The sequence below is a fragment of the Seriola aureovittata genome, chromosome 5 (assembly GCF_021018895.1).
Source record: "Seriola aureovittata isolate HTS-2021-v1 ecotype China chromosome 5, ASM2101889v1, whole genome shotgun sequence".
Classification (NCBI taxonomy): domain Eukaryota; kingdom Metazoa; phylum Chordata; class Actinopteri; order Carangiformes; family Carangidae; genus Seriola; species Seriola aureovittata.
This window is the reverse complement of record NC_079368.1, coordinates 241471-257035: the sequence shown is the minus strand read 5'-3', so window position 1 is coordinate 257035 and position 15565 is coordinate 241471. Positions and strand designations below refer to the sequence as shown.

At 40.0% G+C, this 15565-nt stretch overlaps 2 protein-coding genes across 3 annotated transcripts in view; both read left to right on the top strand.

Moving 5' to 3' along the window:
* Window positions 1-6971, top strand: part of LOC130169473 (multiple epidermal growth factor-like domains protein 9) — a 60359-nt gene extending 53388 nt beyond the window's left edge. For both annotated transcript variants that reach the window (XM_056376264.1, XM_056376263.1), the window contains one exon: window positions 4519-6971. In XM_056376264.1, coding sequence (XP_056232239.1) covers window positions 4519-5048 — 530 coding nt within the window. In that variant the 3' untranslated portion in view covers window positions 5049-6971. The remainder of the gene's footprint in view (window positions 1-4518) is intronic.
* Window positions 6972-8465: 1494 nt separating this feature from the next.
* On the top strand, window positions 8466-14638 carry LOC130169478 (lymphotoxin-alpha-like). The gene is made up of 4 exons (XM_056376274.1): window positions 8466-9021; window positions 10986-11016; window positions 11122-11181; window positions 12468-14638. The coding sequence occupies exons 1-4, from the start codon at window positions 8824-8826 to the stop codon at window positions 12884-12886; spliced, it is 708 nt and encodes a 235-aa protein (XP_056232249.1). The 5' UTR covers window positions 8466-8823; the 3' UTR covers window positions 12887-14638.
* The last annotated feature ends 927 nt before the right edge of the window (window positions 14639-15565 follow it).

Genomic DNA, 15565 nt, shown 5'->3' with positions numbered 1-15565 from the left:
TAAAGCTAAATGGAAGGAGCTGGAGACCAATCTATCAACTCAGTTCCCCATCCAAGCTGTAATAGCGGATAAAGGCTTAATGTGTCATTTGGAAAAGTTGGGGAACCCCTGGTTGAGCCACACTCCTCGAGTCTGGCAGAAGGCTATTAACACTTGTGGGATACATAGAATGTTGAGAATATTCAGATGGTTTGCTTTTGACTCTGATTTTACTCCCAATAGACATGACTCCGGTTTAAAATCATGGACAATGTATGGTCTCACAACATTCATTTCACTTACTCAGAAAACCATTGTGTGCAGCTTCAATACCTTGCGGGACAAGCATGGCTTAGCACGGATCGAATTCCACAGATACCTTCAACTATGCTCCTATATTGACCATGAATGTAAATTAACTAACTTCTCAAATGTTGAATTAGAATTTTACCACATTCTGAAAAGGGCTATGACCATGATCCCTTCTAAATCAATTTCAAAGTTATACATAGCTCTCTCCAACGCCAACAATAATAACACTCAATACATTAAAGATAAATGGGAAGTGGAATCTGGGATTGAGATTTCTGAGGAGGCTTGGGGTAATATCTGGTCCTTCCAGTGGACAACAACCAGTTCTATGGACTGGAGAGAACATTGCTGGAAGAATATTATTAGATTTTTCAGAACACCGTATCAGGAGAGGTACAAAGGTACAGCTATGCCGTGCTGGAGGCAATGTGGCTCGGCTGCTGCTAGCCACTACCATATCTTCTGGGACTGTCCCAAGTTAAAAGCTTTCTGGAGGGATATCAAGGTTTCTTTAAGCAAAATCTTTAATACTCAAATACCTCTGAGTTTTGATGTCCTGTACCTGGGTTATGTCCCCTCTTTTCAATGTAAGAGAGAGATAAAACTGCTGCAAATTCTTTTGGTGGCAAGTAAGAAATCAGTTACAAGAAGATGGTTAAGCCCGGTTCCGCCTACTCTAGATGACTGGATTGGAATTATTCTGGAGATATATAGGATGGAAAAATTGACCTATCAAATAAGACTTCAAAAGGACAAATTTTACCAAATCAGTCTATACATGTAGATTACACAGCAGTTCTTTAACTGTAATAATAATAATTTGGACATTCTGGATGTCATGCAGAGTGTTACCTTGTGTGAAGGATGCTGACAGTATGGTCATATGAAGGACATTGTCTTAAAGTCTATATGTTACATTTCAAACATTCTATAGGATGTAGAAGTTTGGGATTGAACTATTACATTGAAACATCTCATGAGTTACAGAACAGTTAGATAATTTAGATATTCTTCCTCAGATCTGTGTCTGTGAAGAGAGTTCTGCTGGTCACTACCCAGGATTGGAATGTGGGTTGTAGTTTATGACTCTTATCTAGAGAGAGACAGAGGAAGGGAGGTTGATGTGTGTGTGTGTATGTGTGTGTGATAGTGATGGTGATAATCAGTCCTTTTGGTGTTACTTGTCCTATATAAGAAACAATCAAATATCATTAGACAGAGTCCTATTGTTACAAACTGGAGATTTTGCCTATGTTTTCCAGTTTGTCTGGTGTCCATTCTGGTTTTCCTTCAGCCTTCCTACAAACCCTGTCTATCAAGGCAGGCTACAACCACTCGCTTATTCAGGCACTGAACCCTGGAGGACAGTGAGTCTCTAAAGTACTGTTTTGAGTGCACAGATTTGAATGTACTTTTGGAGTCAAAGGAAAATGATAACAGCAAGGACACTGACCTTGATAGAATGGTTGAATGTACCACATACTACATTAACTTCTGTATGGACACTGTAATACCAGCAAGGACTGTACACTGCTTTCCAAACAAACACTTGATCACCAGTAACATCAAGACCCTTCTCAACCAGAAAAAAGCAGGCCTTCAGGGATGGAGACAGGGAGAAGCTCAGGTGTGTGCAACATGAGCTGAAGAGGAGATTAAAGCAGGCAAAGGAGGACTACAAAAGGAAAGCAGAGAGGAAGCTGCAGCACAACAATACCAGAGAGAAGTGGAAGGGGATGAGGACCATCGCTGGCTATAAAGAGAAGAGCAATCAGGCAACATCAGGTGATGATGTGCCAATGAGTTTAACCTGTTCCACCACAGGTTTGACACAGCCTCACCTGTTCTCTCTCCACTGCTTCAGCTGCAGCTTCTCCTACAGCATCTCCTTCACAACCTGACACTGCAGCTACAACTCTCTCCACGCTGGGGTCAAGTCTCCTGTCCTTTACAGCAGAGGAGGTGCGGGCTGAATTCAAGAGGCTACGTCCTGGAAAAGCAGCAAGCCTGGATGGTGTGTGTCCGGGGGTTATAAAAGGACTGTGCAGCCCAGCTGGCTGAGTCTCTGCAGAGGATCTTCAACTTAAGTCTACAAACAGGGAGGGTCCTGGTTCTGTGGAAAACATCATGTCTTGTCCTGGTACCTAAAGTACAACGGCCGGCTGAGATGAATGACTACAGACCAGTGGCCCTCCCATCACACATCATGAAGACCCTAGAGTGGATGCTTCTCTACCTTCTGAGGCCACAGGTTAAACATGCACTAGAGCCCCTACAGTTCGCCCACAAGGAACATATTGAGTGAATGATGCTGTCCTTTACATGCTCCCCTGGGCCCATTCTTACTTGGATGAGCCAGATGGTTACATGAAGATTATGTTATTGGATTTCTTAAGTGCATTTAACACCATCCAACCCGCCATTCTTAAAGACAAGCTGCAAGGGATGGGGGTGGATCCCTGCTTCACGTCCTGAATTGTGGATTACATGACAAGTCAACCACAGTACGTCAATCTGGGTAACTGTGTCTCAGGGAGCAGCACTGGGGATCCACAGGAGACTGTTCTGGCTCTGTTCCTGTTCACCCTGTATACGGCGGACTTTAAATACAACTCTGAGTCTTGCCACATCCAGAAATACTCAGATGACACAGCTATTGTGGCGTGTATCAGGAAGGAAGAGGGGTACAAGGATCTGACAATGGCCTTCAGTGAATGTCATGGACTTTCGGACACATCTACTGGAAGGGGTAGAGCCAGCTCTTTTTCCTCAGTAAGGCTCAGGTACTTTGATGTCTGCAGTGAAATGCTGCACGTTTTATCAGTCAGTGGTGGACAGTGTACTTTTTTATGCTGCAGTGTGCTGGAGCAGCAGCACTTCCAACATGAACAGAAAGAGACTGGACAAGTTGGTAAAAAAGGCTGGGTCTGTGCTTGGCAGGAGTCTGGACTCACTCAGGACTGTTGTGGAGAGATGCATGCAATGAAAGATGGAGGCCATCTTGGACAATAACAATCACCCTCTCCACAACATTCTGGCAGAACAGAGAAGCAGCTAAGGGTGCAGCAAACATCTCATCTCACTGCGCTGCAGAACAGAGAGGTTCAGGAGATCCTTTGTTCCCACTGCCATCAGGCTACACAGCAATTCAGCCAAAAGAAGTGGACTAATTTAATTATAATTGTCTATTTATTATTAACTGTTATTATTATTATTATCAACAATGAGCTAAGGGACACAATAAAGTATCTATCTGTTGATCTATTGATCTATCAAATTATGGCAGATGACATGATCATGACCAGATTCATCGTCTGAGGCCTTGGCAGTATTGTTTATCTTGACATGTGCTCAGCAGCCGTCCTCATTATTATCAGAGCTGTTGATCAGATATAAACATAGAGATGCTTTTTGTTGGTTGGTCTCTTCTTCAGGACTTTAACATTCAGGTAGAACACCTTTTACCTGGTGAACTGCTCAGCCTTTGTCTCACTGTTCATCTCTGTTAATCTCCCTCCATCATCTTCATGTTTCTTCTCATTTTACAACCATTTATATGTCAGTAACTAACATTAATACTGGTAACATTAATAAATGATCAATGTTTTTCACACTTTACTATAAGGCTCCTTTTACCAAAAATTAGTCAGATTAATGAGTAGTGAGCATTAACTTGATCTTGAAATAGTGAGTCTGCATCAATGTATGAAAACTGTGTTGTAACTTGTTTATAATTGTTTATTTATGTCTCAAAGTGTCAAAAACTGAATTAATTAAGCTATTTATAAATCTAGTCTTATTGTAAAGTGGAACCACAACAAAGAAATGACCTGCACCAAGTCCTCACATGAACATGTTAAATATAAATAATAATAATTAAATAACACAGAATTAAAAAAATAGAAATAAATAAGTTAAAAGTGCATTGAATGCATAAAATCAAATAAGAAACTTTTTCTTTAAAGGAAAAACTTTTCTTTGTGCACAGCTCTGAGTCATACAGATCTACAGAACCTAAATGCACCACAGGTTTTGATCATGACAGCAGCAGAGGACAGTCTTTGAAAATCTTTATTACAAATTTATAATGCAGAAATGCAGCAGGTGTGCTAACAGTCACATGTAGTTTTGTCTATTTGCCACTAGGTGTCACAACTTACTTTGGTTTCATATCCACAACATGGAATCTGTAAAAATCTCATGTTTTCATGTGTTTTCTCTCCTCAGCACCGCGGCTCATTCCCACACCAGCAGGTACAACCACGACAGAGGCCCCCACATTCATCACACCCTCCCCCTCCACGTCTACCACCAGCACCACTTTGACCTCCTCCTCAACAGCCAGAGGCATCCCGGCCTTCACTTCCAGCAGCAACACGAGCGCCGTGCTGACCACCACCACCACCATCCAGGCTCTGCTGACCAGCCTGAGCAGCCCCACTGACAACACCACGGCTGCCCTGACTGAAGTCTCCTGGACGCAGTTCAACATCATCATCCTGGCTGTCATCATCCTGGTGGTGCTGCTGCTACTGGGATTTGTTGGAGGCGTGTATACCTACCGGGAGTACCAGAACCGCAAGCTAAACGCCCCCTTCTGGACCATAGAGCTGAAAGAGGACAACATCAGCTTCAGCAGCTACCATGACAGCATCCCCAACGCTGACGTGTCGGGCCTGCTGGAGGATGAGGCCAACGAGGTGGCACCCAACGGCCAGCTGGCGCTCACAACGCAGGGCAATTGCTACAAGGCTTAGCACACCATCCACCCCTAAGCTGGACACCTAGATTTACAGATGACACAAAGCTGCTGGAAAGTACCAAATCCAAAGCTCCTTCATGTATGACTGCTTGTTGTTATCTTGCTCGGCTACGATTCTTCACAACTCTGCAAAGTGACAGCACTGGTCAAGCAGATCTGATCAAAGAAATGAAAGAGTTTTTTTCCATTTTTGATTATGATTTTGTTTGGAATTAGTGAAATGGATCCAAAGAAAAGTGTTTGTCTGAGTTGTGCCTGGAGAGGGCACTGTTGTGCACATTAGTTGGGTAATTGGCATTGCATAAAACATGTGCAGAGCGTCCACCTGTGTGATCCTGACACCAGGGAGAGAGGCTACAAGACAGCCTAGCATTTCAGATGTTTTTAAAAAGGACTTTTGACTGTTTAAGTTATAAGTGGATCACCTGGAGCAGTGATCTGAAACTGAGACAATGATTGTTATTTAATGAATTTTTATTCAGTTCTTATTTATTGGTTGACGTTTCATCCTTGGGAGAAATGCTGCACATGTATGATGTGTTTATTCATGGTGTTTTATCTTAACGTGCTGTCGAATGGTAATTTGAATTGGCCAATATGTTCTCATGTATAGTTTGTGTGTTTTGGAGAGAGTCGTAAGGGGAGATGAAGGCTGCTGGCACAAGCATTATAACAACCACACCTTTTGTTTATATTCCTTTCTGTTAAAGCGTGCCAGCTCACCTGAAGTCTAAGAGGAGTGTTCCTTTTAAAGATGCATCCACCATTTATAAACTCTCACATTTGACACTACTGCAGGGCTAAACCGCCATAATCTGCTTGTGATCTAATCAGCTCTTTGCTGTCTACCTCAGCAAAAGTTGGATAAACCATTAAAACAATGTTTCACATACGTTAGAGGCCAGGTTCAGGACGTGTGATGTCTACAACATGAACAGTATTCTAGTATTGATACTTTTGCTATGGAGTGAAAACTACCCAGAGAGCGCAAAAACACTTGCAAACAGACAAAAAAAAAAAGGCCGAAATCATCATCAGTTTAATAACACGAACTACAGATACTCACAACATAACCAAATACACAAACACGCTGCACAGACAACAATAGTGTTTCCAGGGGACATTAAAACTGATGCACCTGGCTGGAACACACTTAAATACATAATATAAAAATATATAAAACTTGTATAATAAAAACATCTATGTTCACTTGTTGGTCAATGCTTTTAACTTCAAAAGTCACAAAGCATTGAAAAACACTTGCAGTTTTCTGTTGGTTTTTTTTGTTTGTGTATTTGACTGTGAGTATCTGCAGCTCATGTGTTGTCATACTGATGATTTTCTCAGGTTTTCTGTGTGTTGTGTTGAGCTCTCTGGGCCACCGTAGAAACAACCTGCACATAGTGAAAGCCTTGTTGTTCTCACGTACAGTTGCATCAGTGAGCTGCTATAAAATCAATGCACTTCAAAGCTTCACACCTGATCCTGGACGTGGATCATGTGTTTTCTGTGTTGTTTCGGTTACCATTGGTTGGGTGCGCTTCTTTTTACCATGGTGAATGAGTAAAGCTAATTATGGAACTAACTCCTCAGGTACTGGCTCTTTCCCTAATGTGATCACTGTAAATATGATTACTGTACAGATGAATGTGAATAGTAACGCTATTAATGTACAGGTAGGATACTGTGTGTACACTGTCACTCTAAAGCTCCAACCTTTTACTCTGGAGGGTGATGTCGCTGTCAGCCCACGGCTTTTTCTATTTTTATTTTTATTTCTTATTATCAGTGGGCTTTGCCATATTCACAACTGCAGGACTAAGAACCATAACCCAGAACTTTGAACAAAGAATGAAATGATGTAAATAATACCCCAACATTGGAGCTCAACTCTCAAATAAAAATGGGATTAACTGTTGTCTTTGTTTCTCACACATCTTTAATTTCAGTCCCTGCCATATGTTACAGAGCCAGATATACACAGATGTTCTGCTCAGATATGTTTGTTTTCACAAAAAAGTTAAATTAATTAGTTAAAATTGCATCTACTTCTTCTCACTCATTCAAAAATCCAGAATGTATGAATATGTAAATGTTGACTTCAAATATCGAACAGCTGGACACAAGATGTCTGCTCAACTGTGAAGTCTGTTAACTGGAGGTTTAAAAGGACTGTGGCTGGCTTCCACACTAGTTGTAATGTCACAAAATCTTGCTTGTGCATAAACTGCACACCGTAAATAAAGGTGGAAGTAGCCTCTGTGACCTCACCCACTGGTTTCTGAAACTCAAAGAGCTGCGCCACTGTCACAATCTTGGCAGTGCCTGACTCCGCCCCTAACTCCCAGCTGATCCAAGTGCCAAGACTTCGGTGAAGGTGTTTCGTGGCAAGCACACGTTCACCCATCTGTCACTCAGAGGCCATGCCCTCAATTCTCCATAACTTTAAGCCTTAATAAAATGTAAACAGGTGAGTTGAAACAGTTGTCATGAAAGAGTAAATTAGCTATCGAAACCAAAACTGTTTTTGTACCAGGCTTTAAACATGTTTATTTCTACTGTAAAGTTGATAAAGTGGACATTTTAAAATGGGGATTTATGGGGATTGTTGGAACCAGACTCAAGTGGTCATTAGAGGAACTGCGGGTTTTGGTTCTTCACTGTTGATACTTCATGTTGCAGTCTGGAGACTGATGGTTGTACACATTAACCTGAAATATGAGGTAATCACAGATGAATGTGAAAACAAAATCTACATCTGTGAAGTCACTATAAGAAAGAGACATTTTTGTGCAGTGGGTGGTTTTAATTAACAATGTGTTAATTATTCTGTCTCACTTACATTCTCCTGTTAACATCTTATTTCTTCAGAACAAGGTTTGCAGCTGACCACTGCTAACATCATCTCCCTCTCAGTCACAGCTACAGGCTGATAACCCCACCTTTACATCTGACATCTGTTGGAAGCCCACACCTCTTGTTTAAAATGGCTGACAGAAGGAATCTCGTTTACGTTTCATGTTAATATTACAGCACTTTCTGTTTCCAAAGTCGTCATTTTATGCCAAATATACTAAACAAATAGAGATCGGGGGGTGGTTTGATAGAATATGTTAGTCTGCAAGTTAACTTCCAATACAGTTATAGGATAGGTACAGTTAAATCTGCTGTGTGGGAGTTTCACTTCTGTCTCTTATTGTGGCCATCGGGTCACCTGCTGCTGCACGGTGTCATTTAATTCCATTTGACCTCAATATTGCATAATGAATGAATATTAGTCATGAGAAAGTGCATTGTGGTTTCAGTTAAAGTAACATTGACAGTAATGTTTTTATTTAATGCCTTGCAGACAGTTGGTCTCAACAGGAAGTGGCTCTATGGGTAGGGGCTGATGTTTGATGTCATATTAGGCTGATTTCAGTCATTAACCCTGTGTTTCTGTGTCAGTGGCAATGGTGTGGCTCTCTCCCCTCTCAGTCTATACCGGGGTTGATCCTAGCAGCAGGGCTCAGACAGTGGGGCCATGCTGTGATATGGGGCAGTCAAAACTGGACTGGGAGAACAGCAGCTCTGTCGCGGGACATATTGCGTCTTATGCTGATGAACCGCTTTGCAGTCCTTGGACCTACTAACCTCAGAAAGAAGAAGTTGGCGTTAGAGTCTCGAAACGCGGTGTTAAATCGTGACAAACCTCAGACCTGCGGTTTTCAACGTGGGCGAACCCGCGCTGATAAATGGAAACGGTGATCCTCGAGTGAGAAAACAGCGGTATGGACGACGACGGCTACTCCGTGGGGGAGGCAGGACTCTATCTGCACAACACCTCGATCCAACTCATCCGCAGAAAAGAGACGCGGTTACTGCGAATGGTTCAGCTTTTAACCGTGGTGGTCCTGCTACTGAGTTCAGCAGCTGTGGCTTTACTTGTTGTACTGGGAGGGCGAGGTCCCGAGTCACTGCACGACCAGGTAACATTTATACACCAAATACTGTCCTTCAGCTAACAGCCGCTGGTGTTGCTGCTGGTTGAACAAAGCTATCATTGTTTTGAACTTTGTGTTACTTAAAGGTGTCGAATTATTAATGTATAGTCTTTTTTTTCTTTTTATAACTGAGCAACTTGTGGAAACGTCGCTAAACGTGCTGCTATGAAGTTTAGAGTTTTTTACGCTCACTGAGCAGGTCGAAGTTTATTTCCGGTTGCTGAAGTTAGCTAACAAACTGATTTATCAACCATGTTTTCCGCAGCAGGTGCTCACCTCGGGGTGTCCTGCTGTTCGCCAGCACACAAAGTGCACTTTTTTTTTTATTAATTATGAATCGGCAGTACAAAGAAAGCACCATTACCCTAGACAGACACGTTCAGGTGTCCTCAAAGGAATGATGCGACTTTGTTTTCCCTAAACGCTTTAACGAAGTTCTAAAATAATTTTGAGGAGTGACAGGGCGGAGCCATCTTGTCTTTTTGTTGGTTCGTTGCTTAGTAACAAGATACGTCCCCATTTCTTCTTCGCCTGATAAATCTTAGGGAGGTTCGCCGCCTAGCGTGGTGCTGCCCTTCAGATTTAACAACGAGCTGTTTTTGCTGGTTTTAAACATATAAAGATATTGGTGGAAAATAACTAATAAAAATCTTTAAAATGAAAAATACCCTCCCTCATATGGCTGTTGCTTTTCTGTGTTATATTAGCCTTGCTCATTAGCATGGGCTGTCAGATTTACATTTAGCTTGCCTTGTCCTATTAGTCAATGACTCAGTTTCCTTTTAAACTGTGTTTGTGTAATGCGTCATTTAATTCTTTAGTACCATATATGACCAGGCAAAGCTGAAGTAGCATTAGCTTGTGCTAAATATTCTACAAATTACTGTAGATTTAAATCCTTAGTTACTATAATAGATATTTTTATATTCTATAATATTCATAATAATAATGATATGAATATTGTTCTGCTACTGGTTATACAGAACATTGTGGTAGTAGTCTTTATATTTAAACGCGCTGATATTAGGTTGTATGTGTTAAAATATAATGTTCATTATAAAAATTAATTACATAAGCTGGGGTCAGTTTATATTTTAGAATTATTCAAGTGACGCATTACATTATTTAGCGAAGTTGCTGATGCATTCATTGTAATATGTACAGTGCATTCAGAAAGTACTGACTCCCTCTCTTTTTTCACATTTTGTTATGTTGCAGTTTTATGCTAAAAGCAGTTAAATTCATTTCTCCCTCATAACTCCACAGTCATTACCCACCACTAATGGACAGACATGTTCAGGTATCCAGATGTTTGATGTAACCAGGTCAGTTTTGGATTTGGTTTTAGCCAGGTAGATACATTGCCACTGATAGATATTATATATCTATAATATATAATATGCACTGGCTGCAAAGTGCCTGACTGGAATTTATTGGTAACTTTTGGTGCTGCTCTCACCTGGAAACAACGTATATGTAGATGCATGTAGTTAGCATAGCAGATATTTTTCTGTATCTCTCCCAAGATGTGAGCCTTGACACAATCCTGTCTCTGAGCTCTGCAGCTGCTCCTTCCTCCTCATGGTTTCTGCTCTGATCTGCAATGTCAGCTGTGACACCCAATAGACAGTAGGTGTCCAATCAGCTCAAATGGAGGAAACTGAGCTAAACTAACAGTCATAGTAAAGTGTCTGAATACATTATGTCAGTTTTTCCTTTTTTAATAAATTTGCATACATTTCTAAAATTGTTTTCACGTCATTATGGGGGACTGAGTCTAGATTGATGAGGGGAAAATTAATTTAAAACAATTTCAGCATAAGACTGCAACATGACAAAATGTGAAAAAAGTGACAGGGTCTGACGACTTTCTAAATTAACTTGTGTCTGTGTTATGCAAATTTCTTTTTATAACAAATGTTGCTAAAAAAGTGTTTGTTTCCTTTCAGCTCATGAAGCAGCCGGACAGCCAATCATCAGGTAAATATCTTGTTTTGTCATCTAGTGAGATCACAGCTAATCTTGGCTTCTTATAAAATCAGTCATTCATCAAAGTTTAAAACACTTTTTAAATCTCTCTTGTAGGAATCAGCGACAAACAGCAGCAACTTTCAGGCTTGGAGAATCCAAGCGCATTGCTAACAGGTAAAACTAAGTGCTTCAGTGCAAAGTCACTGTTTGAATAAGGTTTTCTGTGTTTGGTCGCTTAACATAACATGTAAACTGAATGAACCTATAAATTATAATATACTGTATTTTAACTATATAATCAGCCACCACACAATGGTTATATTATTCTATTAACATACATTTTACAATATCATATCAGCATATTCTTTTCATTAGATTTATTATTATTCTTTTTTTCCTCTTTTTTGATATCATATAAAACATCATCATTATTATATATTGTTTTGTTTTTATTTTTTGTTTATCTATATTTATATTACATCATTATTGTCCATTATACTTTCCCTCCCACAGATAAATACGACTACATCACATATAAACCGTGAGAAATCACTCACACACGCAAACACACATCATTGACACATGGTATCATACACATCATATCCTTTTCATTTCTATATCTGTTTACATTATACGTTCCCTTCGTGTCTTCGTTTTTTGTGATGCAAAGTGACTAATACATAAACAACTATATAATCAGACTATACAGACTATTATTTTGTGTATGAAGCAAACATTGACTTTAATAGTGACTTTTTCTTTTGACTTGAAAATGGGAAAATGCTCTGGACCAAGCGTAAGAGCTGTGAATCATCACACTGGATTTTCAGTAATGTCCATTATGAGTCAGAGCTGGTCACAGTTGAAAGCTGCAGCTACTCTCAGTAACACGTGATGAACAGAGTCAAAAACCAGAACCACTTTACAAGATTCATTAAAGAAAGATCAATTAATCATGAACACATGAAACAGAACAACCAGCCCTTTCAACTGTATCTGTTTTTACCTTCCTCTGTATGTTTGAATTCAGACTGGACAGTAAATACAACACCAGACATTTTTCATTGAAATGATTGTAGATCTGAGCTGAGGACTTTAATCAAATTATTAGAATTTCTGATGAAACCAGAGCAGAAAATGAAGCTACACAAGATCGTCCTGATAAATAAACACTGACTAGATTCCTGTTCTGCTTATTGTGTAAAACTGGGATCATTGGGCTGTTCTGGGAACTGACTGGGAGCTGGGCCACAGCTCCTTATATACAGTTATCTACAGTTATGTACAGATATATGTGTTTATATATAAATATATACATATATATTATACACACACATATATATATATATATATATATATATATAAAAATATATAAATTATCAGCTTACAACGAACCCCATGGTTATACATATATAAAACATTCCTAAGTTTTATGTTTGCCTCTCTGCTCTCACCCTCAGCTCCATTTGAGAAAAACACTGATGGGAAATACCTTCTATGGGAAAGTAAGATAGGAAACGCCCACTGTCACGGAGGCTTCAACTACTCAAGTGGGAACCTTGTGGTGCCCAGGAACGGCGTCTACAGAGTCTTCCTGCAGATCACCTACGAGGGTGAGCGTGGCCCTGAGTGCTCGGGTGAAGAGGTACTCAGTAACATCGTGTACTGGATCAGAGACAGTTACGGTGGGGAAAGGCCTCTGCTGTCAGCAGTGGACACAGTGAGCTGCAGGATGAAGCACTGGAGTAAATCCCTATACACAGCCGGCTCCTTTCTCCTGGAGGCTAACAGCAGACTACGTGTGAATTCAACACACCCTCAGCTGATCGCTAACAATGAATACCAGGTGTTCTTCGGTGCTGAACTCCTGCCTCAGTGACCAGGTCAGACAGTCACAAACACCTGAGTCCACCCTGAGGTTGATGCTCCCTCCACTCCATGAAAACCTCAGGGAAGAAACCAGTGTAAGCTGCTGGTATCTGCTTGACTGCAGATTTGATTGATGTCACTGATGTTATCACGCTATCCACAAGAGAACATCCCTAACATGAGAAAGAAGCATTTTGTCAGAAACAATCAGTCGTTTGAATGAAGCATCTATTTTTGAAAAAAGTTGTTGTTTAATCAAGAAAAAAATTATTCTTCTGTTTTATATCGTCAAATGAATAGGATTCTAATTTACAACTGAGTGTGATTTGGACAATTTGGAGATACGAGCTTGTGCTCTGGCTGGAGGATAGATAAACAGCTATTAGATTTTAATATACCTTGTTTACAAGTGAAAAGTTCATAGGTCACCTTAAAGTATTAAGATTGATTCCACAGGAAAACCAGTGTCAGTTTGGTCTTGCTCCAAAATGCTGGAAACTTTGACATATGGATTGAGTGTGGTTTTTTTCTGCTGTGCTGGAGCAAGCATTTCTTCATAGGAAAGAGAATAAATGACTCCAAATGCAGTCATTAAAACATGTTGCGTTCCTGACACATGCATGTAAGCACACATCGTCTCAACCCTAAATATCCATCTGACTTCAGAAGCTTTCAGCAGCAACAAGACATTTTAGTTTGTTGTTTCATCTTTGAAAGGATTAATAATTTAATGATTAATCATTTGTAAGGCATTTTCCACTGTTGTAACCACTTGTTGAGACAGAGACAGTGTTGGACCGACTTCAAAGCCAGAGGATAGAGTTAGAGGGTCTAGAGTAATGAGCAGACAGATAATTGGTCAGATGTGATGACGAAGTTTTGAAGTGGAAAAGCAGAAGTGAGAGGGAGGACTAAAGTCAGACTGGGTAGGCCTAGAGCTGTAGAATCTAAAGGGTCGCAGACATTGGTGTAACACTTAGTATTATTATTACTATTTATTATTATTATTGTTAAGAGAAGTCAAGTAATTGGATGTTTTTATTTTTTCCCACAAGCATCTGAATGTGATCAGCACTGTACTGTGATTTATCATCATCATCATCATCATCATTATTGGAATTTGAATGAATGGTCCAGAGGAAGTGTGTTGGCCTCTTCAAGCCATAAAAGGCTGAATAACTCTGTTGTTTGTACATTCTTCATTGTGTTGCTATAGTGAGCTCAGTGTGTTTGATAAGGGAAATTTGACAAGTAGTAAACATTGAGTATTTACGGGCAGACTGTAAACCACACCCACACAGTCCTGCTGCCATGGCCACAATTTTGTGGTGTGTCTAATCAAGTAGTAAATGTGAAAAATGACTTTCACCAACGCACCAAACCAAATGCCTCCAACAAGAGAGTTAGATTTCTACTGTCAGTGTGAATGACACTCATATCTGTTGTGAAACTTACCTGTTAAAATAGAAGATGCTGGAAAGTGTGGGGAGCTGTCAATGTCTCAGAGCTGGTGTCATGTCTGACTCAGGGTGCTACAGAAATCAATGTGATGAGGGATTGTGCTCAGTTTGTGTGTGAATGAATTTGACTTTTTTCACAATGGGGTTTGTTTGTAAGCTGATAAAAAATATATGGAAAAGGGTTTTTCTCTCTTTTTGTAACATGAATGTGCTGCTGTATGTACGCTCATATAAAGCTATTTATCAAGACTAACAATTTGTTTTCTTCCTGTTGTTTTGTCTTAATTAAATTATTCAATTCATTGCTTGGGCACTTTGTACTTTGAGTTGGTGCTATGTTCATTTTTCCAACTTTACTTTAACGAAATGATCATAACATTTATGAACACTAAAGGTCAGCAAGGTCACAGCAATTAGCATGGAGTTCAGTGTGTGGGTGATTCCAAGTACAGCTACTACATTAACAGGTTTAGTGTGGCTGGAGGAAGGTGAATTTAGATCAAACACTGAGGTGATTGATAGATAAACTGACATCACTGGTCTGAATGCTCTGAAGCAGCTGGACTGTCACACTTACACATGACCACAAAAACACATGGACAGAGGCTTCTTCAGAAAATTTAACTTTTGTGTGTGGACTGATTAGTACAATTATGATATAAATGAAAAAAAAAAAAGCTTGGTGAAGCAGCTTCATACAAAATGCTTTATTTATTGTGAGTTATCGTTAATAAATTACTTGCTTAAAGTTAAACAGTTACTGCTGACCTAGTCTCTTTGTTATAACATACAGTTTTATGTCTACTGGACACATCATGGTCACATCATCAAGTGTTTTTGCAGAACATTATGATGTCACAGTGAAGTTGACCTAATTTTGACCTTTTGGATATAAAATGTCATCACTCCATCATTTTATCCTATTAGAAAAAACCTGCAGTTTCTCTGAGCGGCTCCAACAGTGAGTCAATCCCCATAAACTCCCATGTTAAAATGTCCAACTTTACAGCAGAAATAAACATGTTTACAGCCTTGTACAAAACCAGTTTTGGGCTCTATAGCTAATTTCCTCCATCAGGATTGTTTATATAACTCACCTGTTTAGACTTTTTAAGGCTTAAAGTTGAGAACTGAGGGCGTGACCTCTTTGAGTGACAGGTGGGTGTGAGTCTCAGCTCTTTGATTAGCTGGGAGTTAGGGATGGAATCAGGCACTGCCAAGATGGAGAC

What these genes read in the sequence shown, in the direction of transcription:
- LOC130169478 (XM_056376274.1), top strand. Translation starts at nt 8,824, where the DNA reads ATGGACGACGACGGCTACTCCGTGGGGGAGGCAGGACTCTATCTGCAC. An exon ending in GCCGGACAGCCAATCATCAG is followed by an intron (nt 11,017 to 11,121) that starts GTAAATATCTTG and finishes TCTCTCTTGTAG; the next exon opens with GAATCAGCGACAAACAGCAG. An exon ending in TCCAAGCGCATTGCTAACAG is followed by an intron (nt 11,182 to 12,467) that starts GTAAAACTAAGT and finishes TCTCACCCTCAG; the next exon opens with CTCCATTTGAGAAAAACACT.